Raw genomic sequence first — 26,444 nt, 5'->3', positions numbered from 1 at the left:
TCATGGAGCCTGCTTAGGATTCACACTCTCTCTCTCTCTCTCTCTCTCTCTCCCCCCATCCCCAACTCATGCTCTCTAAAAAAACAAATAAATAACAATTAAAAAATGAAAGAGTCAATAAAGAAATGGCTATTATAATGACTTAAGTAGTACTATGTCATGAATCACAAGGCACCTGCTACAGGTGCTACCTTTCTCCCTAGAGTCAGCCCAATGACCATAGGCAGCAGAGGCAGGCAACTATCAAAGAGTTCCTGCCAGCCCTTCCTCCTGCCTCTTAGGGAAACATTTCTTTCTAATAGGTGGAAATGCAGGGCATCCCCAGAGCTATACCTCCAATAGGATCACATTTCACACATGCCAAACAGAGGAGTTTAGAAAGGAAATCTGTTTAGAAAGTAAAAGTTGAAGAAAGGGTATAGGTACAGGATGCAGTAATTATGACACCAGGAAGTACCTTGCTATGCACAGAAACTACCTCTAGGTGGGCTTACAATGGGGCCATCTCTAACTTTTCTCTTTATCTTCTATCATCACCTAACTATCCCTGTGATTTTTCTGTTAAGATGCTTTTCCTTTTCTCAAAGGAGTGCTTTCATGCTTCCATTACCAAGAATAAAATTTTTTAAAGCCCTTTATCATATGGAATATTTATTTCTGTGAGAGAAAGGACTCTTAGACTTCTAATGGCTACTGGAGAGTGGGATGAATGAGAATAAGAGCCTTGATTCAAAAAATAAAAACCCAGGGGCACCTGGCTGGCTCAGTCAGTAGGGCATGCAACCCTTCACCTCAGGGTTGTGAGTTCAATCCCCATGTTGGGTGTGGAGGCTACTTAAGATAAAAAAAAATATATTAAAAAACAAAACAAAAAATGAAAACCTGATTTTGAACGATGCCTGTTTCTCTGTCCCTTCCCTCAGGAATAACTTCCCATCCAAGTATGGTACTTACCTTGGTGACCAGATCAGAATGTCTGATGATTGCACGAACAAAGAACCTATAGTCTGTCACTTCAGTGCCCACTTCCACCTTGGCTGCCCCAAGATACAGGTGCATCTTATGATTAGCACACGGAATGGCAGTAAGGTCAAAATTTCTCATCCGGTTCAGTTCTAACTGGAAAGCTAGGGCAGGCTCCAGGTGACGATAGATACGATCCTCCTCAAACTGAGCACAAAATTGGAGAACAAAAGAGCTCACAAGAGGCAGTTAACAAAATTATATTATGAACATATACATAAAAGAGATGCTTGAAAATAGAAACATAAACGATGATGTGCTAATAAGCAACAAAAATGAGCTACATACAAGAATTATGCTATAGCTTACGTAAGATTAGGGACTAAAATACCTATTTACTTTCCAAGCTTTCATCATTTATGCTTTTACAAATGGTGATGATTTCCATTAAAAACAAGCAAACAAAAAATACCAATTCCCTCAGAACTCCTACTGCATTACTGTCTATACAGTTCATTTCTGACAATTAACCACAGACTGCTTCACATTAATATCTACTTCACATACTGATGTTTTGGGTTTACCCAACTAAAATGCTTACAGGCAGGGCCCAGTTTTATACTCTTATTATTTCTGGCACAGTACAAAGGACACAGTAAATACTCAAGAAATAAACATCATGTAATTTTTAAAAATAAAGATATTTGGCTTTGGAATATTTAATATCCATAGATTAAAAAAGATATAATACTACTAAGGGCAGTAGTCCTTTAATATATCATTAGGACCGGCCTAAAGCATAGTGATGATTGTGAAAGTTATCGCTTTCCTTGGGTAGCTCAATACACTGGACTATTTCCTACACCAAACTCTTTCCAAAGGGAGCCTTCCTTGGTTCTAAGACACATGCAAGGCAAAGGGAAGCGCAAATTCAGTTAGAGAAAGGAGAATGGCAAGAAGAGCACATGGCAAAGATAAGCCACGCTTGGGTTTAAAAAAAAAAAAAAAAAAGGGTGGGAGGGAATCAGTCCTTACCTTATCCCTTGCTCGGAACGTGAAAAATTTAGGAAATTCTCTCTGTGGTAAAGAAGGGGAAAATATGTCAGTCTTTCATAGATATGGCTCTTTGGGGATAAACACGTAGTAAGTACAGAAGCAGTCAAGCATCTAGAAGGCAGCTCCTAGAATACATGCTCCTTATCTAAGCTTAGGCCAGGGAATAGGAACAATCCTTTGGGTAACCACCACTGTGACCCCACTTCCAAGTCTGAAATCACCACACAATTATCCTAACTTCAATAGCTAGCCTCTCCTAGGGAAAAAAAATTAGTTTTTTTTTTTTTTTTAATCTCCCAAGTGGGAAAAAAAAGTCTTCCCCGGTGTTGCTTTTGGCACAACCAGGCAAATAAAACCAATATACCCTTATGCTGCAGCACTGCAATAGTAGTTACTGGACTGATTTCCCAAGTTTCCCCTTAAGAAACTCTTCAAATGTAAACTAGCCAGATAGCACAGTATTCCCCAATCCATGTTTTTTCCACATTCACTCTTAAGTCAATCATTCCAAGTGTTTAAACAATAACATTTCAAGACAAAGAAAAGTGTAAGATGATACTTTGGTCACTACCACCCCATGTATAGGAAAGAGAGGGACAGAACTAGTGAACTTGTAGTCATTAGGTCTTACTGCTCTTTTGCAGGACATTACACAACAAAGCAGCCAATTTCCTAGAACCTTATTAATTAACAAAGATGAATTCAATTAGCAGAGTCCATTAGTTTCTGAAATTTAACTTATTAACACCAAATACCCGTTTCTCGGATGGGAGGCTCTACTGGCAGTGTTGGAATCAAGTCATTACTATTTGCCTCTATAGGAGGTTTCATTAGGTATCTCCTTCATTATGAGCGCAATATAATCAAACACTTATTGGTACAAGCAGAGAGACCAGGACTAGCTGCCTAAATATTCCTCAATGAGCTTTAGGAACCATGAAGGAAACATGAACGGAAAGCCTTCTAGGTGGCAGGTACTCTCACATGCTGTCCCATCGAGAGCTCTCCACAACCTCTCAGGTATCTATGATGACCCTGTTTTACAGCTGAGGAAGCTGGGGCCAAGTGACATGCCCAGGATCACAAAACAAGAATGTGAACTTGAGTCTAATGCCAGAGCCCACACCCTTCCATTTCTACCACTCTCTCTCAAGTATAGGGTACTACCTTTCTATTCTTGTTATAATCCAAGTTCCCTATTTATTCGACTTCTCTTTGTTGAGATGAAAAACAGAAATTAAGACTTAAGGGAAAAAAAACAAAGCAGAACTCATGCTGAAAACTTGTGGTTCTTGAATTTACTGAGAACTTCTTGAATACTTTCCACAGGTATTATACCTCACTCTTACCTTAAGCTTACACAGTTAATAAATCTTTTTACATTTCCTTGGCATTTTAACTGTAAAACTGAATTTAACAGGTTTCTAGGAGCTTGTTTAGCAAGCCCAGGAAATCCCTTGTTCAGGCTTGGGTCTTTAAAAGCCCTTTGAAAGTGGGTTTTACACAGCACTGATCTTTTACTGATGATGTTTTGTTCTAAATAATTCCCCCGAATGATAGTGAAGAACATGGGGATGACTTCAAGATTAAGCAGGAAGATGTTCAGCTGAGTTTTCAGTAGATTTCATGCTCATGGCTTTAGATAGCCTAGTTTTGATTTTATTCTTGAGAGGTATGGCTTTCAGAGCATTAGCTAAAAAAGCAACACAGGTTACAAAAGGAAAGGTAATAAGTCCTTCCATGGAATTTTCTGAAAGAGTCAAGGTAAGTGATAATAAGATCTTTTAAGCATATACCTTTCTATTCTGCCAGAACTATGAATTAAAATATATTTATTTAGTATACCACTTAAAAGCACATTTATTTATTTATTTTTATTTTTATTTTTTTGTTAATTTATTTTTGAGAGACAGAGAGAGAGCATGAGCAAAGGAGGGGCAGAGAAACAGGGAGACACAGAACCTGACGTAGGTTCCAGGCTCTGAGCTGTCAGCACAGAGCCCAACGTGGGGCTCGAACTCACAGACCGTGAGATCATGACCTTAGCCGAAGTTGGATCCTCAACCGACTGGGCTACCCAGGTGCCCCTAGTATACCACTTATTTAAGTGTGTATACATGCAGAATCAAAATCATTATTCCTTCCAAAACATCACGATAGTAACAAATAAGCTGTCTTTACCATTCAGTCCATTATGAAAATTTGTGGTAACCAAAAGACATGGAAAGCAAACAATCTTGAATGGAAATACCTTTACAACCAATAACAAAAGAGAACTAATTCTTGGCAGGGGTGGGCAAAGACTCACCAAAATCGAAAAAACCACTTTCATTAAGCTTAGCTAAGAAACAGTGTTATGAGATAATATAAACTTTTTTTTAAATAACTTTTGAGCAAATTTTTAGCTCCACAGTGGGGTCCTCAATTTAAGCGTGAAGCATTCAGGTCAGGAAATGGCCAGAAGTTCTGTGCAATGAGAAACCAGGATTATTGAGTGATTCTTAGAAAGACAGACAAGTTCTGAAGACTTTTATAGCAAGCCGTCACTTTCTTCAGGGCTCAAAAAAATCGCAGAAACAAAAAACACAGAGAAGAAAAGCAGAAGTCTGGTCCTACAGTTGTAGTCAATTCCTTCACCCCACCTCATCCTGAGACTTCCAATTTTTCTACTAACAGCATTCATGCTTATTCCATCACTAATGTAATTGCTTTCCAGGCATTCTACTAGTGTTATGGGCAAATATAATAATTGAATGTACACAAAGAAAAACCCTCTTAGTGTTCTGGTACCAAAAACCAAAAGAATGCAACATTTCTCAGGAAGAAATTATACCCCTGCTGTGTTCTAATCAGCCAACCATCATCAAGACAATCAAAATAATTTGCCTAAATTAGCCAATCAAGACACCCTGCAAATCAGAGAATGTGAAAACCTGCAACAGAAAACATCATAGATGATTATGATACTAATAATCGTGTTAAAAACCTAATGAGATGAAGAAATTGGAAACTTGCTGGTGCAATTCTCTTTTACCTCAACATGCTGAGAACTAATTATATAGACTGTAATTAAAACAAAAACCCAAACCAAACCTTCTGAAAAACTAATAGTTGATCCACTAGCAAACAAAACTACCAATTTTTTCCAACTTTATTGAGATATAATTGGCATATCAATTTTTTTAAAGAAATGAACTACTAACCATGATAACTATTTTTAAACATTTTTTTAAAGTTTATTTATTTATTTTGAGAGAGACAGAGACAGCATGAGTCAGGGAAGGGCAGAGACACAGGGGGAGAGAGAGAGAATCCCAAGCAGGCTCTGCAGTACTGTCGGTGCAGAGCCCGATGCAGGGCTCGAGTTCACAGAACCGTGAGATCATGACCGGACTCAAATACAGGAGTCGGATGCTTAACCGACTAAGACACCCAGGCACCCCACCATGATAACTATTTTTGATAGTTGGTTCTTCCTTCAGACCCAAATAAGTGGGAATCACTCATAAAACTGGTAAAACTACAACTATCTCCTAGGTGATTTATAGAATTTTTTTAATTGCCTAAAATTGTGCAAGCAAGATGCAAAAGGAAACCTAGATAAAACTGATTTATCACAGTTGTTTGGACCTAATGCTTTTGTTTGGGTTGCAAAGTATCAGAAGAAATCCTAAAAATTCGCACTTCCATATCCCTAACAAAACTTTGCTGAAAAAAAATACGGAAAGCTTCAAAAAGCTTAATACTTACACTCCAATCAGACAGCACCTTCTGCTACACTTTCTGGAATTCTAGATCTGAAATGTGAGTGAAACTAAGAGACTTAAATACTACATAAAGCTGGAGAACTGCAGCTGATACAGCTGCAGAAATTCAAAGACCCTGTTCTTTTGCTTTTAAAGCTTCAATTTTTTTAAAATAGGAAGGAGGTATTTACAAGGATGGGTTTGTTTGTTCTCAAAATTGGTTTAAATATCAATGTTAAGCAGTTATGCAAGCCCTGTTATGGGCACTTGATTTAATTAGATGGCCATGGAAAGAACCTCAATATCAAGACTCCTTAGTGCTGGTAGATACTGCCTGCTGGGAGGAACAGGCTCCATACTCTAAGGGATTCTCTAAGAGACTAAGGCAGTAGCAGACATTCCAGTGCTCAGCTCTGTGGAGACTGTGGTGATAGACAACAAAGTTTTGGAAATGCTTACAGTCTTCATTGGCATCTGAATAAGCACCTAACAAGATATACACTCTCTAGGAATCATTACTCTGGCCCTCATTTGCCTTGTTCTGGTTCTGAAGCAGCATGAGAGACGAGGACCATGTGACAATGGCACAGCTGCTTCATTCCACACTAGCCAATGCTGTTCTTGAACAGCCTTGGTAACATTCCTCCTCTCCTTGCCCCCTCATGTGCACATTTTCTCTTCAATAATATAGGGATTTCACAGTGTAGAACAGGGGAGGCTGCATACATCACAGTGGATTACCAAAAAGCCAGAGAGATCAAGGGATTCGTCTCTAACACTCCCAGAAAGCTTCCTCTTTTTCACACTACACTAACTATGGGGCAAGCACACATCAGATGACATGACAGAGGCTAAGCGTCCTCCACGAATGGCAAGCTACCACCAGCAGAGGAACTAAGAGCAGCACCATGACAATGAGCCCTGGATTTGTACAACTCCTGCCAAGGCTTCCTGGCTATTGTAGATCCTGGATGGAGCTCAGTAATAGTTGCCCTTGCCCCCTGCATAACCACTAATCACTTCTAAGGAGTCTCACATAAAAACACCCCAATTCCTCTGTCATTCAATTCTTCAGAGAAAATCCAGTCCACACCAAACCTTAATGTTCTCTACGTCCTAAAGCAACCTTTCCTATACTCATCACAAATCACTTGATAATTTAACTGATTACTCACTTGATGCCACTATAAATAGGAACTGGACAATGATTCCTGGGGAAGACCAGCTACTGGGCTCATTTCCTGGCAGATTTTGCCTATACGCGTCCCTATTCAACCTACTGGATAGCAGGGAGAACAACAAAAAAAAATGTTTTAAAGCTGTAGATACACTCTCGGACATGACAAAGATTCAGAGGTAAGAAAGTACAAAAGAAATAATGCCTATTGGGGCACCTGAGTGGCTTAGTCGGTTAAACATCTGACTTCAGCTCAGGTCATGGTCTCGTGGTTCGTGAGTTCAAGACCTGTGTCAGGCTCTGCACTGACAGTATGCAGCTTGCTTCAGATTCTCTCTCCCTCTATTCCTCCCCTGCTCACGTTCTCTCTCAAAATAAATAAAAATAAAAACGTTACAAAAAAAAAAAAAAGGAAAAGAAAAAGAATGCCCATGGAAATGAATCACTTTGGCTTTTTAAAAATTTTAATGGAGAGTTTTAATCCATTGTGGAATGCTTACTATAGGAAACCGGTTACTGTGCTATAAACATCAAGACTCCATCTGAATCATTAGGGAAAAGGAAAATAATTTTACAAGTTTACTATTATTCCCCAGAATATTATATTATTCCAAAGTCAGTGAGAAATGAAAGATCACATTAAAACTTAAGAATCTAGTCCAGTATTCTTTCTTCCCAAATCCAGGTCTTGGCTCTGGCATGTCTACTTTAGTTCAGATCAGCATTTAACAGCCATACTATTCATTCATGGGCTTCCATATTCTATCCCAAGTATCAATTTTATTCTCAAGCTCTTGATTTTTCTCTCTAAAGCCCCAGGGTTCTCTTTAAGCTCCTCATACTTCTCCACTGCCTCTAGTTTCCTATCTAAAGTTATTGATTGATACATATCTGCACTCTGCTTGATTTCCTGACATCAATAACACAGGGGAGTTATACAGTCTACAACATTTCCTAAAGCATTTCAGAAAATCTTAGCTCTTTAGCTTGAGGGTAGTCTGTCTTGTTTCTCTGTAGACTAGACCAACAAGGTGAACTCTGAGAAGGAAAACAAAATGTCAAGTGCTACAGACCTAATAGACAAAGGGCAATAAAAGCAGTCACACATAGGTCCTTGAATTTAGAAAGTCCTTTCCAGAATCCCAAATGCTATCTTCATTACAAATGAACAGTGCTTGAAAACTAACTTATCTTAATTGTTAAAACAAAATTCTTTTTTTAATTTTTTTAATGGTTTATTTATTTTTGAGAGAGAGAGAGAGACAGAGTGTGGGTGGGGGAGGGGAAGAGAGAGAGGTAGACACAGAATCCAAAGCAGGCTCCAGGCTCTGAGCTGACATGGGACTCGAACCTACGAACCATGAGATCATCACCTGAGCCGAGGCTGGACACTTACCCGACTGAGCCACCCAGGTGCCCTGAAACTCTTTTTTTTTTTTTTTAAAGTTTATTTATTTGAGAGAGACAGAGACAGCACAAGTGGGGTAGGGGCAGAGAGAGAGAGGGAGAGAAAGAGAATCCCAAGCAGGCTCCAAGCTGCCAGGTGTGGAGCCTGAATCCACAAACCATGAGATCGTAAACTGAGCCAAAACCAAGAGTGGATCACTTAACTGACTGGGCCACCCAGGTGCCCCCCAAATAAAGTTCTTATCAGGAAAATTAAGACTTCCTAATATCTTCTGGAATCTTACTTAGCTACAATAAGATCAATTTTTAAAGAAATATGTTAACAATAATCAGTCATTTTAGAAAATAACTTCTTGATTGCAAACTGGATTTTTGACCTTACTACCACAATGGGTATGATTGTGGATATACCATTGTTTGGATGCCAGGCTATTAACTTAGTTCTCTTTTCAACAAAATTTTTAATCTCATAAATACTAACAGTTAATTCAGTTAAATGGGAGAACAAGCAATTTAATGCTTAATTTTATTTATTTCCTGCTCCTAGAATTAACATAAGACAAAAACACCAACTTAGGTTCTATTAAGACATTTTAAATAATAAGTGATTGTTTTTCAGAATTGAGAATTCTCAATAATAGAACCTGAATCCAACTTTGGTAGAGGCCAAAACCCCAAAGTACAATCAACAGTTCTTCATTACTGAAGTCCCTATGTTCACTCTGCACAGAAGAGATTAGTGGTTAGTTCCCACTTCTTCCTTAGTCATCTGGATAAATGCTTGTGTTCATTCTTAACTATTTCTCAGAGTTATACTGAGAGTTCATTACAGGGTTAAAAAAAAACAAACAAACAAACTTTAGCTGGAACACTAAAGAAGAACTGGAAGATTCATTTTAACACTTTCTAAAAGAAGAACCAAACATCAGTCCAGCTCTTCTAAAGAACTCACACATACTCTATATTTAAATAATTGGTGGCAGATAGATAAAACAGTAAGTAATCTTTCATTGTGGTTCCTTTTACTTACATGAAATCTCTGATCCACCTCATAGTTGACCTGTTTTCTGAAATCCTTTCAAATGAAAGACAGAAAAGAAGAAAAAACAGAAGCTGGCAATTAATAATAAAATTAAAAACGAATTAAGTAAAAGGTGATGAGTTAATGTTTTTTCTTGGTTAAATTTACAGCAAAAAAATTTATTAGATTCTACAAGAAATAAATGATTATAATTCCATATTTTATTTTTTAAAGTTCTAGAAGCAGCGTTAGGACATATTGGGGGAGTATCAGTCATGTGCCAGTACCTTTTGTGCGACCAGGAAAGTAAGGCGCCGTATCCCATGCTCAACCAGGGTAGCTTTCTACAAACAAAACATGTAAACAGAAGATAGATGAGATCTCCATTCATCCTAAGTTTTACCCCATTTAATCCTCAGAAAGCTCTGACTGGGCAAACACCCTTTTTTGTGTATCTACATCTTGCCTCAATACCTTCAAACTTGCAAATAAACATATCTCAACCTGGCTCTGATGGAATAGGTTTCATATATTGATCTGGACAAAACTGAAGGAGAACTCTGTGGAAAAAGATCACATGAAGTCACCTAAATTCTCTAAGGACTATTTTACCTCAAGGTGGACCTCAATATAATTTCTGCTTATCAAAAATCACGTTAATGGGCCTGTATTCAAACGTGAAGATTCATACTGATACAGAAACTAAATGTAATCAGAGGGAAAAGAAGAAATTTCCATACCACAGAAAATTCAGGTCCTACACTGTTACTTACAGATACTACCTATCATCAGATACTGCATTCCTAGAATTCAGCAGAACAAGTCCTGACCTTTCTAGTTCTTCTAAAATATTTCCCCCCTATTTTACATGAAGGTATTTTTTTTCAATTCTCTTTAAAAATTGGCAAAAGCAACGTTTCACAGGCTTTTAAATTTACTGGCTACTGACATCTCCACCTGGCATAGGCGAGCAGCATATTAGAAGGCAACAGACACCAGCAGCTTCAAGACAGACTCTCATAGGAGTCTTGGGCCTCTGGATCTAAGCCTTTCTCTATAGCGTACTGCTCATTTATCTCAAAAGTAGAAACAAAGAAACAGGTTAATGAATTAAGTAAGGGACATACTTTTAAAGGTCCCTAACAAAAAGGGGCTACATCGCAACAAAGAGAAACGCAATGCCACTAGTTGAATGCCCTGAGAGGATATATGAATAATACAAATAGAAAAGAAAAAAATGTAGATTTTCACAAACTACAGTCAGACTTTAGTTTGATCACATTCCTTGCTGTAACTCGAACCAAGAGCTATGTTCATAAGCCAATTCTTAACTTTCATGATACTATGTATTTTTTAAGTCCAAATTAGCTTCCCCTTATGAATAGGCACATTCCTGAGCCATTTTCCTCCTACTTTTCCATTTCTACTATGGCACTGCTTAGTAATAAAATTAACTAACAGCATAAACAAAAGATAACTGGAAAAATTAATTTTCTAATAATAAATCCCCAGACCAAACATGAATAAATTTTGGCTTACTAACATTTAAAAAGGATCTGTACTGGCATCATACCCATTAATGTAAATAACCAAGTATTGATACTACAGTAAGAAAAAACTGTTTTAGAAGAACACAGTGTAGTGGGGGCTGCCGTGGTTATCAGTCTTTAAGCATGCCTAGGAACAGAAACGTTTTTTTCCAGCACCAACAAAGAATTCCACTACAGCCAAGTCCTTCAAAGACAAGCATCAATAGCTATGTTCTGGCAAGGGAAGAAAATAACTTTAATAATGCCATGATTTAAAATCAAAATTGTTATTGCTTTTAAAATTCCACAAGTGGCTGACAATAACAGCAGAGCAACAGGATTCTGATTACATTGTAATAATGCCGGTCTCACAGCAAGTCCACAGCTATTACCCAGCGATTAGGCGTCAGCACCTGGAGAAACTCCATTTACACTGACTGCTTCAATCTCCTCCACAAGTCATTTACAAATATATGATCCTAATTTCTATGAGAGAAAAAAAGACATGCTGGGACTAGAAGATTATTTGGACAATTTGGATCAACCTATTTGATAGTTTAATGTGTGCTTAAAAAAAAAAAAAAACTTTTTCTAAACTGCTAGGAGCATGATCATGAAGTGAAAAACAAAACTAGTTATCATTTCAGGTTTTTTTAATTGCTTCTCCTTCCCTTTCTTTTTATGTTCCCCCCCCCCCAAAACAAGGAAGTGAAAATGTCAAGTATTCCTGGATAAGCACAGTACCTAATGCAGTTAATAGCTTCTCTAGGCTTAGAATGTCAGCACAGTGTACCCTTAGCCTTTCGAAAAGCATTAGACAAAGATGCTGGATTTCTCTGTGCCTCAGTTTACAAGTTCAGTAAAGGAAAAAGGCAATTTCCTATTGCCAGTTAATGTTACAAATATATGCAGTAAAAATAAAGAAACTGTTTCTTTAAACCAATGTGTGATGATATATAAGACTTGGATTTGAGGGTAACAAAAGCCTAAAGTTGAGGTCAAAACAATCAAATATCGGCAATTAGTGCCTCAACACCTGGGAAGAATGGTCATATGTTATTCATCAAGCAGCAAGAGTCAGCAGCCACACATAACAGTAGGTCTCTTACAGCTAAGGTTACCTTGGTCACTGGTCTCAGGTTAATTTTATGAGGTCACTAGTCCAGGTCAAGAAGAAAGGTAAATTTCTCTTCTAAAGAAAAACTCCCAGGCATGTCCCGTACCTTCACTTCTCTGAAAGTACCTTTTCCTCATCTTGGCCACTATAATTTTACAGTCAATTTGTGTGCTTTGAGAGTGTAATGGAGAGAGTCTTTAGACTCATCTGAAACACAAAGTTACCATCTTTTCCTGAGTATCTACCATCAGCATTACATGATGTGAATGCCTATGGCACTAATTGCTTATATTGCTAAATTAAATTTTAAAAAACATCTACTGAGCTCATTATAACAAGCAGTATAAGTTAGGTGCTTTCCATTCAAAGGAAACACATGAGTAGTTGTCATTAAGGGCAGCTGAAGAGAGGTGCTTTGGCATCTATCACATGTCACAATGAAATGTAACTGCAGATTATTATTTGAGCATGTCTAACCATTCCCTCCAATAAGACTATAAGCATCTTCAGGGCTAAGAATGTATTATTTACTAAAGCACCTAGATCTGTGACCCTTAGAGCCGGCATCACAAGCCTTAAATTCAGGTTTTTGCTATATCATCTACCAGTGGGTGATCAAGGGACCTTAATCTACTCTGAACTTGAACTTTTCCCCACGTGTATAACAGAATAATTCCTGACTAATCCAGCCCCATGAGACTGTGATAAGGTGCAAATAAAAAAGTTTACATTGAAGCTCTTTATAAAAAAAAAAAGTATCATTACTGCTAATAAATATATGATGACCAATTAGAAATGCAAGGAATAAAAATACATTTTAGTGAGGGCTACTCAGAGAAGGCCTCATGAAAGCGGTGAAATTTGAGACAGCTCTTAAAACAAGCAGAAGAAGGGAGGGAGGGAAGAAGGAAGGAAGGAAGGGGAGAGAGAAAGACTGGAAGGAAGTTAGTGTGAGTAGAAAACCTTTCAGATGAGGACCACAGAAGAGATGAAGTAAACAAAGGTAAATGAGACAAAAACTTAGGAGCAGCAAAGGCTAGACTGTGAGCCTTCGTTAATAGGATGATGTTAAATATCAAGCTACAGATGTATCTTGAGGGTAAGAGAACCAACGCTAAGTGGGAGAATACCTTGGTAAGGGGGCATTTTGGACATTTAACTTTGTGGAAGTGAGCAGAACCGAAGCTGGGGGGAGAACAAGGGGAACACAAATGGATCACAAGTAAACCTGTTGCCATGCCTCAGATGTGAGGTAAGAGTTTACACTAGAATGGTGGCATTGAGAATTTTAAAACTAAGAAGAAAGAAAGGGTAAGAGACACTGTAAAGAAAAACCTGAGATCCTGATGTCAGACCTGATGGAAATAAACAAGTAAGGATTGTGGGTAGAGGAGTAGATTAATGGAATGGCAAGGAAAGGAAGAAGTCAATGATTTCCAAATGACTAGGGGTAAAGGGTTTGGTTACTTGGGTTTGTTTTGTTTCTTGGGGGTGGTTGGCAGGGGGTCATAAGAGGTGAAGGAAAATGATGGAAATTTAGGTTTAAACTATGAAGTTTGATGTCAACACAATATATCCAAGAGACACAGAATTGAAAGGAGAATGGAAGTATAACTGATACTTTCAAGGGACAGAAGGGAAGGATATAGAAGGAAACTCAGGGGAATCTAGGCCTAGATTTATGGAGTTAAGTCACCAAAGGAAAATATTCAGCAGGCGAATGGAAGTTCAAGACAGAGCTCTGGGAAAGATTTAAGAACACAACTTACTTTCCTTAAAAACATTTTGAATACTTGAGGTCTATATTTCTTGACATAAGATATTCATTACATACTATTAAGTCACTTTGGAATTTCACCCCTACAGGCAGAACTATGTAAAAGACATAGCCATTATCAGTGGTAAGATAAAAGGGTGGATAGGATACATCAGCAGGAAAGCGGCCACCATCAATTTCCACCCAACCTAGGACTTACATTTTGTTGGGTAAACTCTCTGAACATAGCTGCCAGTCTGTCATCCTCAATATCACAGTCAGTCTTGATAGCCACATTCAGAATGTGAATTGGTTCATCCCTGGGGACCTGTAACTCAAGAACACAACACAAAGAAATTAGCAGGCTGGTTAATATAGAGGCAGAGAGAAGTTACAGTACTTGGTAGAACACCTGAAAAAGAGATACGCCTCACAGGACATTCTGGTTTCCCCACTAGTATGAATAAGCAAATTGAAACCATTGATCAGGGGCGCCTGAGTGGCTCAGTCGGTTGGGCATCCGACTTCGGCTCAGGTCATGATCTCACAGTCCGTGAGTTCGAGCCCCGCGTCAGGCTCTGTGCTGACAGCTCACAGCCTGGAGCCTGCTTCAGATTCTGTGTCTCCCTCTCTCTGACCCTCCCCCATTCATATTCTTTCTCTGTCTCAAAAATAAAAATAAACATTAAAATTAAAAAAAAAAAAAAAAGGAAAAGAAACCATTGATCAGCATCCACAACAGAGATCAAATAAAGTAAAACACCTAACTTTTCAAAGGTAAGGCAGCAAAGGCATTACCCAGAGGGGGACTCAAATCCTGACTTGACATGAACTTGAAGACCACTGTGTCAACTTTTTCATGAATAAAATGGGAATGAAACCATTTGTCACATTTCTTCACAGAATGTGAAGAAAAACGAGTAGAAGAAGCCATCTGAACATATTCTCACATATTTCCTAACAATTTATCAAACAGTGGAAGTATCAAACCATGGGAAAATCACCTCATCGGGAAAAAGCCAGAATTATCTGTTTACTGTGAAATGAAAAGAAGGGATTTAATAAAAGGACAAAGTTCTAAACAAAATGCCTATTTTTTTCCCCTGCTATCTAGTCTGCCATTCCCTGAATACTATGATAGCACCATTCTACAAATATATAAGCCACCACTAAGAATTGAAGCAACCACAGCTCGAGTCTTGAAAACAACATTCAGAGACTCAGAGGCAGCTGCAATGGATATGGCTGAGTCCATTTGCTATTCACAGTATGGATTCCAAGATAAATACAGTTTGGTTTTTTTTAGATTAGAATTTATATTCCATTTGTTCCCAAAAATACTTTGATGAGGCATATAAAATTAAATAATATAAAGTAGGGTAAAAAGATGGATTCTTCCAAAGCCAGAAAGATAGCATATACTACAAGTCCTGTGTCTGAAGTAACAAAGCAGTCTCTCAAAGGGAACACTATACCTTGTCTTCATCATACAGAGATGTGTGACCTGCCTCAGGGAACGTGGGGCTTTGGGGTGGGGAGTCACAGAAGCAGCCCATCACTTCATCAAAGATCCTGAAAAATACCAGAGAAATACCCACCATGAAAACCCAAGTGGTAGAAAACCTAAGTGGCAGGAAACTAACGCTGCCATTGCCAGCCCAGTCCACAAGAAGAATCTATTCTGCTCTGTGCTCAATAGTCAACTGAATAGAATCACCAGTGGCTAGAGGTGACATGCAAAATTTCACCAAGTGGCAGAAATTAGGAGAATGGATTGTTTAACCTTTAATAAACCATATATATTTTTTCTTTAAAAAAAAAGAATGATCTACAGCTTTTTTGTTTTTTTCATATGTAAGCTATGAGCACTGCTGTCATCATCGGTCTTAAAGTAACAGAAAGAGCCTGGGACTGGAGCAGTGACAGACCAATGTAATTACCCCTCCCCCTAGGGTAATGCATCAGTATACATCAAGAGATAGATGCTGAATGCATTTAATCAAAAGATGTATCGTCTCTGGTGGGGCTCACTCTGGTGTTGTGTTTAATTTCTCCTGACATTTCACTCATCACAGAGCAGACAGCTTCTTCTGTTAGCTCCTAAGGAAAAGATGGTTTTTGTTTGTTTCTTTTTTTCTGACCAGGCTCATATAACAAGTAGAGGCTTGTGGAGTCTGAATAAGAGGTAGAAATGGAAGAACATATACCTCTCCAAGGACATATACAGCAAGGGCTATATCTCTTTAGCTGGCTCATGGCTATTCTGGGGGCCTTTATTCACTTGGCAGAAATCAGAGACCCCAAAACAGAGATGGCTATAGCTCCCCTTGAACAGACACAGTTCCACAGTGTCTTACCTGACAAAATCTTCGAAAGTCCGAAAAGAGACCATTCCGCCCATCCGCTGACACGGTGGAGTAAATGAGTTGTCCAACAGCACATCGCTGACACTAGCTACGTGAGTCATGCCATAGTGGTTGAGGTTGGAGGAGAAGGACATTCTAAACAGTAATTCAATCAAGTGCATTAGACAAGGAAGTTAGGAGCAGGATTGGGAGAGTAACAATAGAGAAAAGGAGCAAGAGAATACTCTGAGGTAGGGTCAGGTTGCAGGGCAGATTTGGTTTTTTACCCACTGTCGATAGGCCTGTCTTGATGGATTCACATTAACCCTTTCATTTCAATTTTACCCCACACAAGCTATTTTTAGCACCCCCAAATTTCTCCAAATAAAAATCTAAGGATAGTGAAGAACTATGTAGCCGTTTTAATACAAGGACGCCATGGCATGACTAATGAATGAATAGCACACAGGGGTTAAAAACCATCCTGCATCTTCCCCTTCCCTAAAACATTCCCTTTTTTAAAAGGAAGGAAGCAAGCCAAGTGGGCTGTAACTAGGCAACACTTAATCTACTGTAATTCCTAGAGAAAAATGCCTTAAGTATTCACAGATAGATATATGCATGTACAACAACAACTAAGTCATTTGGAATGGTTTAGTAAATCATCACAGAAAGCATTTATCATACAGAAACAAGTCACAGTTTATAAAAGGAACTTTACTGAGGTATTTACTTCTTCCTTTACTGGGCTGACGGGGACAGCAGTTGTAAGGATTACAGCTCCTCCCTTTTTGAAAAAGAGACATTTTTCAACTCGAAATTGCAAAATTTCCTCTTTTATATTTAAACACTCCTATTCCAAAGTAAACATATCCTCACCAAAAGCCCTTAAGAAATCCTAGTAAGATGCAAAAGGGCAGAGCATGGGTCTCAAAGTATGTGTAAGCATGACAAACAGGTGTTAAATGGAGATGCTCCAAGAGAACTGTTTGTTCAAGCTAAAAACATAAGGAGTCTGTATATTCCTTGATGCACCTCAGCAGTATGTACTTAAAAGTAATACTGGGAAGTATTTCCAAATGCCCAATCAATCTGGACGGCCTGTTAGGAAAGACAAAGTAACCGATGCTTTTAGGACTTGCCTGCCATGTTACCGGCATACTGATCAGAAGCAAGTTCAGAACAAGGCAGGGGCACCTAAACTTTGGGGAGCTGCTCAAAAGTCTCCTTGAAGTGCACCACCTGCAGTGTTGCAGGGGGAAGAGAGGCAGCAATGCAGGCTAGAGATCTGCATACATACTGTACTCTATTCAAACTGTCATTATAAAAGGCAATGGAATTTTTCAGGGGACGGAGTGCTGGTCACACAGACTACAGAGACTGCCACTCCAAGTTTTTATTCCTTGGCAAATGAGGACTGTGAAAAAGGCACTTCATCTTTTGACAGTACCAGAGAGTAGAAAGGCAGAGTGGGAGAGGAAACCATTGATACCATGAATGAAACAAACACATGAAACACGCATCAAGCAAGTCTTACACATGGTGCTCACTAGAAACTGGGATTCAGAGTTGTATGAACTTAGAAATGCTATCATCCTCTTTTCTAGGATCACCAAACATATTTATAAAGAAGCAAGTTTGTGAGGCATTGTATCTTTTTCTACCTGCCTGGCATTAGACAGGAAAGATAAAAGGGTTCCAGATAACACTTAAAGGGAACTGCCGCTGAATAAGCTAACAGGCTGTGTTTGTGGCAAACATGGGGTTAAGTATCTTTTTCACTCTACTGAACCCCAGGGGAAATCCACTGTTCAGTTTCCCCCACTACTATGCTCAGGGGCCAGGACATAGCTTTTCTGGCAGGCAGGAATGAACCAAGTCCACTCTCAAAGGGCAGACACAAAGACCAAACCAATGCACTCCCTTTTCTCTCCCCATCCAAACTGGACTCTGAAAGCTATAATCAGTTTTGATTACTTAATATTTAAAGGGAGAGGAACAAAACAAACATAAGTCTATGAATATTTCAATGTACAGAACTGATCATCTACGAAGAACTTGCCACCAACTTATTGCTTTCCACTTTGGCGTTTTGTAGATCCAATTCCAATCAGAACTGCTATCCTCTCAAACTTGCGTTGTGTTGCCTTGCTTGGCTCAGAAGCAGGTGGAATCAAAATTACCAAAATATCACATGTGTTATATATTGGTCCGGAAACTTCTTCACAGGGTTATATACATCAAAGACTTAAATACACTTTTCAAATGTTAATCTTGTAAGTCTGAAATAAAATTTGGTTTTCATATCATTGTAACACTTTAGAAAAGTAGCTAACAAACTGATAAAACATGAGATCAGCTATTTCTGCATTTGCATTCTGCTAAAAGGAGAAGCAAACTCAAGAAACTAAAAATTAAAAAATTAAGAACAATTTGCCAGGGGAGGAGTAACCTAAGGGTTTCTCCTCTGAAAGCCCCAAACTAGACAGAGAATGTAGCAAAAGACGTTTACAGCAAAGCTGAACAGCAGGCAGACAACTCCCCTATCATATACAGCTAGATGGGGGGCTTCTCCATACTGAGGCTTTCCAAGTGTTGCTTTTTGAACAGCTGAAGAAAAGCTGCAGACATGTTTTCCAAACAGAAAGAATAATTTAGTATGTCCAAAGGGGAGCTCAGGACTCCCTAGCAGAAGACAACATAACTTGTCAAATGTAGTGTTAATTTATTTCCCTGATTTCACTATTCTAAGTTACAAAAAATGTGCTTTTAATTGGAAAAGAAACTAAACATACGGTACCTGTTTAGCGTGGGGATGTTCCCTCTGTAATTAAACAACCACAGTTAGTTACTGATAGGTTAGTGAAAGCCATCATAAAAGAAATGTCAGAGCAGACACAGACCGGACATGAAGAGCTCCAGCCTGGCAGCTCTGGCATTCAGCAGACATAATTAAGTGCTCATTACCCTTCACACACCAGGGTGCCTCGAAAGAGGCATACCTCTTGACCTACCTCACCAGAGCAACTGTTGCTGGAAAGGGTTGAAATGGATTACCATGGATTTTTAAAAATAAGTCTACTACAAAAAAATAATGCAGAGTGGTGATAAAACACAACCTCATGAAAATTAATTTAAGCTCTACGGACATGGCATATTATCTTAAGCTTCAACACGAAATGTCACTCTTGACAAGTCTTATAGAATCTTCTTTCTTGTTCCTATTTTACTGAAAATTTAGTAAGGAAGTCCAAAGAAGTTGATTCCACAGCCCCCCCCCCCCCCCCCCTAACTGCTTTCCTAGGATATGAGATGAACTTATAAACTCTCCTCCAAAGAAAAGTAGCCAGGAATCTAGGTTCCCAGCTATCTTTTGTAAGCCCTTTTAACTATGTCTTCCTCCCACAGACCAGGGAGGTGGCGAGGAGTGGTGGGGGTGTTGGAAAGGAGGGTATTCGGTACTATGGGAGCTTAAAAAACTGAAAATCATGCAGAAATGTAATGATAAATGATTCTGTAACTAGAGTGATATACTTTGTTAAAATTAAGTAATTTATACTTTTTAATGATTTTAGGGTAATAATGACTTTTTAAGAGTACTCCAAGTTCAAAAACTCTAGGCCTCTCATAAATAAAACCACACCTGAATTTGGCTAGCTCTAGAATTTCCTGACCAAGTCAAAACGATGAAAAAAAGATTAGGGTAAGAATGGAAACTGCAAGGCAAGTTTCCTGCATTCTCTTTGGTCTTTGCCACCAATGCTTTTTTCTCCCCCCACTCCCCCCCCCCTTAATTTGATGTCAGTCATTTCCTCAACTGAAAAAAATAATAAAATAAAAAATCCTTATTTTCAATGTTAAAAGGGCAAAGTTATACTTACCACCCACAATTTAGGAGTACTGTAAGGGCATTGATTGGTTGATATCTTAACCTTCTAACATTCTTTTATCAGCATTTAATCATTGTTGGGGTTTTCTGGCACACACAGGACTTAATGGGCAGAACATTGTGGGTGGTGCTGATGATATGTGGGAAGGAGGAGAGAGGGAGGAAAATGATGCACTTTCCATGGCAGTGAAAGGAGCAGAATAGACTGAGCTGGCCATATAAATAAAATGCTGTGACATATCACTGCACACAAACTGTATACCTCATGTGATTTGTGAGTAGCAATGCTCTTTGCATCAAACCTGTATCACAGAGCTAATTCATAAGGCAGCAAGAGTAACCTCTGAGTGCAAAATCCTGCGCCTTTGCTGTTTGGGTCTTTTGAGCCTCTCATTCAGGGGAAGGGGTTTCAATTTACAAGAGAGCCTTAGTTACCATGCACGTAGCCATCCTCAACCAGTAAAAAGTATGCACGGGTTCTAGAACAGAGGGAGTTGTAGCTAAGCAGAAAACTAACAGTAAACGCTAATGAGAATACAGGAATGTCTGTCTTTTAAGACATCAAGGAATCTAAAGAAAGGAGCTACCTGCACAGTCTCCTACCATGAACCTCAATTCAAAGAGAAGAATTCTACAACTGAAGCAATCTCAGGGTCCATCTATTCAGGTTTCTGGAATTTAGAAACCAGTATAATCTCTCTAAACTGTTAACCAATTTCTTAAACTAATAAAATGGTGCCACTGCTTCTGCAGCTACACTCTAATCCCTTAGGGAGTCTTCACAGAATGAGGACCAAGTTTTTAGTAGAAAAGGGCCTGAAATGAAAAGAACATCACCAACCAAAAGCCAGCCCTTTTTCATCAGCAATTCTCAAGCTCTCATAGGGAGCCCCCTGCTGCTTTGTTATAGGAACCATGAACCATCTACACAGTATGGGGTAAGAACAAAAACTCCCAGCACCTCCAGTTTTTAACAGAAGGGCCTCAACTCAATCATACAAGAAGTAAGTTTAGATGCAGCTTATCCTCTTTGACAGAATAAGAATCTGTAGGGCTGTACATGAGATGAGCAGGGAAAGAAGGATAAACTCTATCACCAGGTAAACACTTAACCATGTCCATAATGATCATTTATATATTCTGTTACCCTTACATAAGGAATATTTGCTCAATTTAAGAATATGACCAGTGTGAGGTGCGCCTGGGTGGCTCAGTTGGTTGAGCGTCCAACTTCGGCTCAGGTCATGATCTCGCGGTTCGTGAGTTCAAGCCCCGCGTCGAGCTCTGTGCTGACAGCTCAGAGCCTGGAGCCTGCTTCGGATTCTGTATCTCCCTCCCTCTCTGCCCCTTCCCCACTCATGCTCTGCCTCTGTCTCTCAAAAATGAATAAACGTTAAAAAAAAAAAAAAAAAGAATATGACCAGTGTGGGATACTGCACACTAATGTGATATACTAGAAAGTAGATCCATGGTCAACATAAAGATGAACAACCAAAGGAGAGACTGTATGGGAGTCAAATATGCTATTTATATAGCTTTTAATAAGATAAAATCTACCACATTTCACTGCATACTCATCATGCAAAAGCAGTCAAACTACTCAATCTCTGATAAGGCAGTCAACTACATTTTCAAATACATAAATGGGACATGAATTCACTTTTCATTAGACATTTGCTGTTTAAGCTTTTGGAAGCACTTATAATAAATCTTCATTCACAGTGTTTTGATAAATACTGGAATCATTTTCCTTCCAGCAGATTAGCTCCATTTTACAGATGTGATAACTGAGAAAGCAAAGGGAATATTTTCCAAGGACACTGCTTAATATACAATCATAAACCAAATTCTATACATTTTCTCACCTGTTCCTGAGGCTAGCATTACACTTCAATGTAGACTAAATTTAAAGAAGGACAAGAGAAATCCTTTGAATTCTGAGGTTCTTGGCATTAAGTCACCTCTGATTTTATTGATCTGCCTGCACAGAGTGGCTGGAGAGCCTGCTTCAATATGAATGCAAAGTCAGAGTTGCTGCCTGCTAGCTGAACCCTCTTTATTTAAGGAACACTGACTTCTCTGGCAGTCACAAGTTCTCTCAGCCTTTTACCAGCCCTTCCAGCTGAATTTCATTTTGCTTGATTCCAGCTAGCCCTACATAAATCTTTTATCATATAAAAATGCTCCCAATTCTTTTGCCTTCTAACTTGAAAAAAAAAAAAAAAGACCCTATATGAAAATGACGGGGATGCATGCAAACAAGCAGTGGTTACATCAAGCTGTGACTGAAAGCCAGTATAGGGCAAATCTTTTGAAGTAAGGCAGCAAAGCAGAATCAGAAGAGGTCGGCTGAATAACCTACTAGCAGTCGCTAACAGCACTACCATAGGAGAAAGAGCAATTTGGCTGGCTGTGACCAGTGGTGGTCTCCTTGTGTGACTATATTTCTGCAGGAGAATCCAAATCAAGAGGTGTAAAACACATCTGAACCATGTATTTCTACTTGGCATCTCCTGCACCACCTCCTTGCAGTTCAGATGCCCTGATTCCACTGTAGAGCTTTAGTTTACAATAAAATGATCATTGCTTCATTCATTTGCAGCTCCTTCAAAGCCCCTTCTTTGCTCTGCTGGAAGATTTTGCTCTTTTTGAAACAAGTATGCCAACAGAGCTGCAGCATATTACTGTTGCCTGCTGTATAATTAGCTACAAACCCACAGCACAAAACTACAGGGATTTACAGGTGCCCTGGATTCTGCTTTTCCTTCCCCCTGGAATCAGCTAGTCTTCTTTGACAAGAAGGGACCTTGGGCTACCCTAATGATATATTGAGAGTTTTAAACCCAGCTCTCCAATCTTACAAGTCTAGAGTGCCAAAATAACACAGCAGAGACTAGAAGCTGAGCCATGGATACAGGAAAGCACTTTGGTAAGCACTTAAACCTGCTGAGAATCTTCTCTTCTGCCAGATGCTTGCATCTTATCAGCAGACTACCCTGAATGAAGGAAGCAAGCACTGTAGGATTTTATTTATTTATAGCTCATTCTGGCCTGCTAACTACAACCAAGTGCTCCCACTGCTAAAAAAAAATGCTACAAGTTGGATGACTTTTGAGTGTCTCAGTAAGATCCAAAGAATACTCTAATCTCTGGGTGTCAGAGATTATCAGAATTCTCAAGAATGGCAGCAGGCTACTCATTAGTCACATGGAAGGCTTCTGATTTCTAAACTTCCTCACAACCTTCTTTATAAGAAGAAGGCTCAGCAGACACCCACCGACAGCTAAACATTGAAGGTGCCAAGCAGCCTAAACCGAGTCATGACCAAAACATGTGCTTTCAGGGGAAAGAGAACACAGCCAACCTCTTCTGGATGTGAAACATAAGAAACAGAAAGTGCGTGAATTAAAACATTATAACATAGAGAGCCAAGTTCAGAAGGAGCAAACAGCAGAGAAGGTGCAGTGCAACATGACTTAACTAAAGCATGAATTTCCATCTAAGAAATAGGTGGAAATAAACACCAATAGCTCCTCACCCATTTATATATGTACAGAAACATACAACAAAGTATACTTCTATCTCCTGCATCAATTTTGATGCTTATTTGAATCACAGATTAAAAGTTAAAAAAAAAAAAACAAACAAAACTACGTTCACAAATGTGTATTACTTATGAAAATCATTTGGAGTTTTAAATTTCACACTCCCAGATTATCATAATATGCACAGCCACAGAGTTTATGGGATAATACTTTACATATGTTTGTATGAATATAGCTATATTTTAAAAGATCAAATACATAGACTGACTAAAGAACTTATTTGTTTACAGATTATTCTGACTTAATGTGCCCAAAGCTAAGTGAAATCCTAAATGTCAAATGATTCCATGAATTGTCAAAAGTAAAGACATTCAGAACGATGCCTTAGTTTAACAAGATTTTCCATCACCAGCACTAGAGAATGATAAACTAGGGTTTTGGAATGGGAAAAAAGACAAACACATACACACACACCCCTAGGGCTCTAAACGCTGACTCTCACTAGAGAAAGGAAGAGAAAAGGGAATGCTGAATGATCTAGTCTGAGCTCAAGGATCAATCCATGTAAAATACTGGCTGAATTCACTAAAGAGCTGGGCTGATGGAATCTCAGACAAGAGAAATAAATCCTGAGTCTAGATAATAATAAAATGTTCTTTTAGTGAAGACCAGCTGTCCTGACGATTCCTACACCAAGAGAATGACTGAAAAAACTCACTTGGTTGTGGAGGGGCAGAGAGAGAGGATCCCAAATAGGCTCCACACTGTCAGTGGGAGCCCAATGCAGGGCTTGAACTCACAACCCATGAGGATCATGACACCTGAGCCAAAATCAAGAATTGGACGCTTAATGAACTCAGCCACCCAAGCTCCCCAAAAATAAAATCTTTAAAAAAAACCAACACAACAAAATCCCCTCCCCTCAAAAGAATTCTCATACAATAAGAAATAGCCTTTTTATTTTTATTTTATTTTTTTGAGAGAGAGACAGCGAGCGAGCACACAGAGGAAGGGGGAGAAGTGTAGAGGGAGAGAGAGAGAGAATCTTAAGCAGGCTCCAACTCTCAGTGCAGAGTCTGACATGGGGCTAGATCCCAGGACTTTGGGATTACAACCTGAGCCAAAATCAAGAGTCCGACCCTTAACCAACTGAACCACCCAGGCGCCCTGGAAATAGCCTTTAAATCTCAGAAGAAACACACCCACACCCACACCCACACACCACATATATAGGTTTCCTATTATGCTTAAGTCAAGAAAATCTCTGCAGTTTCTGTTCAAGTAAAGGGAATTTAAGAAGAAAAGGGTATATCTATACCAGAAGCTTCTCTGGGTGAAGCTCTAATAACTGGATCCTCTGGTGAGTAAGACCTACAGATGTCAAATAAAATTGCAACTACAGCTCCCAGAAAAAAACTTGGAAGTCTTGGGTACAAGATCAAGAAGATAACACACTTGAAAGATTTTTTTTAATGTTTGTTTATTTTGAGAGAGAGACAGGAGTGTAAGCAGGGGAGGGGCAGAGAGAGAAGGAGACATAGAATCCGAAGCAGGCTCCAGGCTCTGAGCTGTCAGCCCAGAGCCGAATGCGAAGCTCGAACCCACGAACTGTGAGATCATGACCTGAGTGGAAGTTGGACGCTCAACTAAGTCACCCAGGCTCTCCAAGCAGATAACATACCTTACCTTGACTGAAGCCTACTTAGCAGGAAGGATGATTCAGAAAGTCATAGAGATTAGAAAGAAACTGTTCAGTCATCTCCTTTTTAAAAAAATATTTATTTACTTATTTATTAAATGTTTATTTATTTTTGAGAGAGAGAGAACGAGCGAGCACGAGCAGGAGAGGGGCAGAAAGAGAGGGAGAGAACACCAAGCGGGCTCCGCACTGATGGCTGATAGCACAGAGCCTGATGTGGGCTCGAACTCACGAATTGTGAGATCATGACCTGAGCTGAAATCAAGAGTTGGACACTTAACCGACTTAGCTACCCAGATGCTCCCCGTTTTTTTTTTTTTAATATTGAGAGGAATAACTGTCCAATTATACTGAAACACAGAGTGTCAAGCAAAATTTCAGTCAATCAAAATGAATAAGCCCAAAGTCAACAATACATGGTATACTTAAATATCTGTTAAGAGGACAGATCTCATATTAAGTGTTTCTTCCACAATCAAGTAAGTTCTAAAAGTATTTGAAATGTCAAGCAATACAAAGGCCCATGATGAATTTAAACAAAAAATAAAAAGGACCAAACATGGTGGCCATACACTACCTGTTCAAAGGGTGTCTTCTCCCTTCTTAGAGGCTGCTCTTTTCATTGGAATTTGTGTTTTACCTACTGCTCTAAAAATCAAAACATGTACCAATGGGACAGGTCTTCAATTCAAACAGTATCTAAGGTGTTTTTGAGAAAAAATACTTTGCTTCTGTCAGTTTGCAGACAGCCATGTTTCTTTCATCCCAACTCATGAGGGCTAAATCACTAGTCAAAAATAAACTGCAAGAATGGAATTTCACCAGGTGACCCCATATGCAACAAGAGACTGTGGTCTTGCTTTGATAACATAGCTTAGGAAGATACTCACTTCTAAGGATTGCTGGACAAAGTTAATCTACTTCAAATGAATGCCTAGCTAGGAATGTGAAAAACAAGCACCAGGAAAGAAAATGCAAAAACTGGTTTAAGAATATATCTGTTTTCTCCCCCAAGAATTTTTGGTTTGTTAACCCCAGGTGGTAAAAATATTGTAAATTCTGTTTTACATTGATAAGTAAAATATGTATATTCATATGCCTGTTCTCTGTCCTCATTGAATAATTTTTAAAAAATATTTCTTTACATGTTTATTTATTTATTTTAGGGAGAGAGCAAGCAAGCAGGGGAGGGGC

General features: G+C 38.9%; 1 protein-coding gene across 8 annotated transcripts in view; it reads right to left on the bottom strand.

The window, feature by feature from the left end:
- ACACA (acetyl-CoA carboxylase alpha) overlaps window positions 1-26,444 on the bottom strand; it is a 274,923-nt gene that overhangs the window by 105,376 nt on the left and 143,103 nt on the right. For all 8 annotated transcript variants that reach the window (XM_030296955.1, XM_030296959.1, XM_030296958.2 and 5 more), the window contains 8 exons: window positions 18,918-18,941; window positions 16,130-16,273; window positions 15,248-15,344; window positions 13,993-14,100; window positions 9,658-9,714; window positions 9,380-9,424; window positions 1,999-2,040; window positions 955-1,170 (listed from right to left, as the gene is read on the bottom strand). In XM_030296955.1, coding sequence (XP_030152815.1) covers window positions 955-1,170; window positions 1,999-2,040; window positions 9,380-9,424; window positions 9,658-9,714; window positions 13,993-14,100; window positions 15,248-15,344; window positions 16,130-16,273; window positions 18,918-18,941 — 733 coding nt within the window. The remainder of the gene's footprint in view (window positions 1-954; window positions 1,171-1,998; window positions 2,041-9,379; window positions 9,425-9,657; window positions 9,715-13,992; window positions 14,101-15,247; window positions 15,345-16,129; window positions 16,274-18,917; window positions 18,942-26,444) is intronic.

This window comes from Lynx canadensis, chromosome E1 (assembly GCF_007474595.2).
Source record: "Lynx canadensis isolate LIC74 chromosome E1, mLynCan4.pri.v2, whole genome shotgun sequence".
In the NCBI taxonomy this organism is placed as follows: Eukaryota; Metazoa; Chordata; class Mammalia; order Carnivora; family Felidae; genus Lynx; species Lynx canadensis.
Note: the sequence above shows the minus strand (reverse complement) of the source record. Positions and strands in the feature narration are given on the sequence as shown.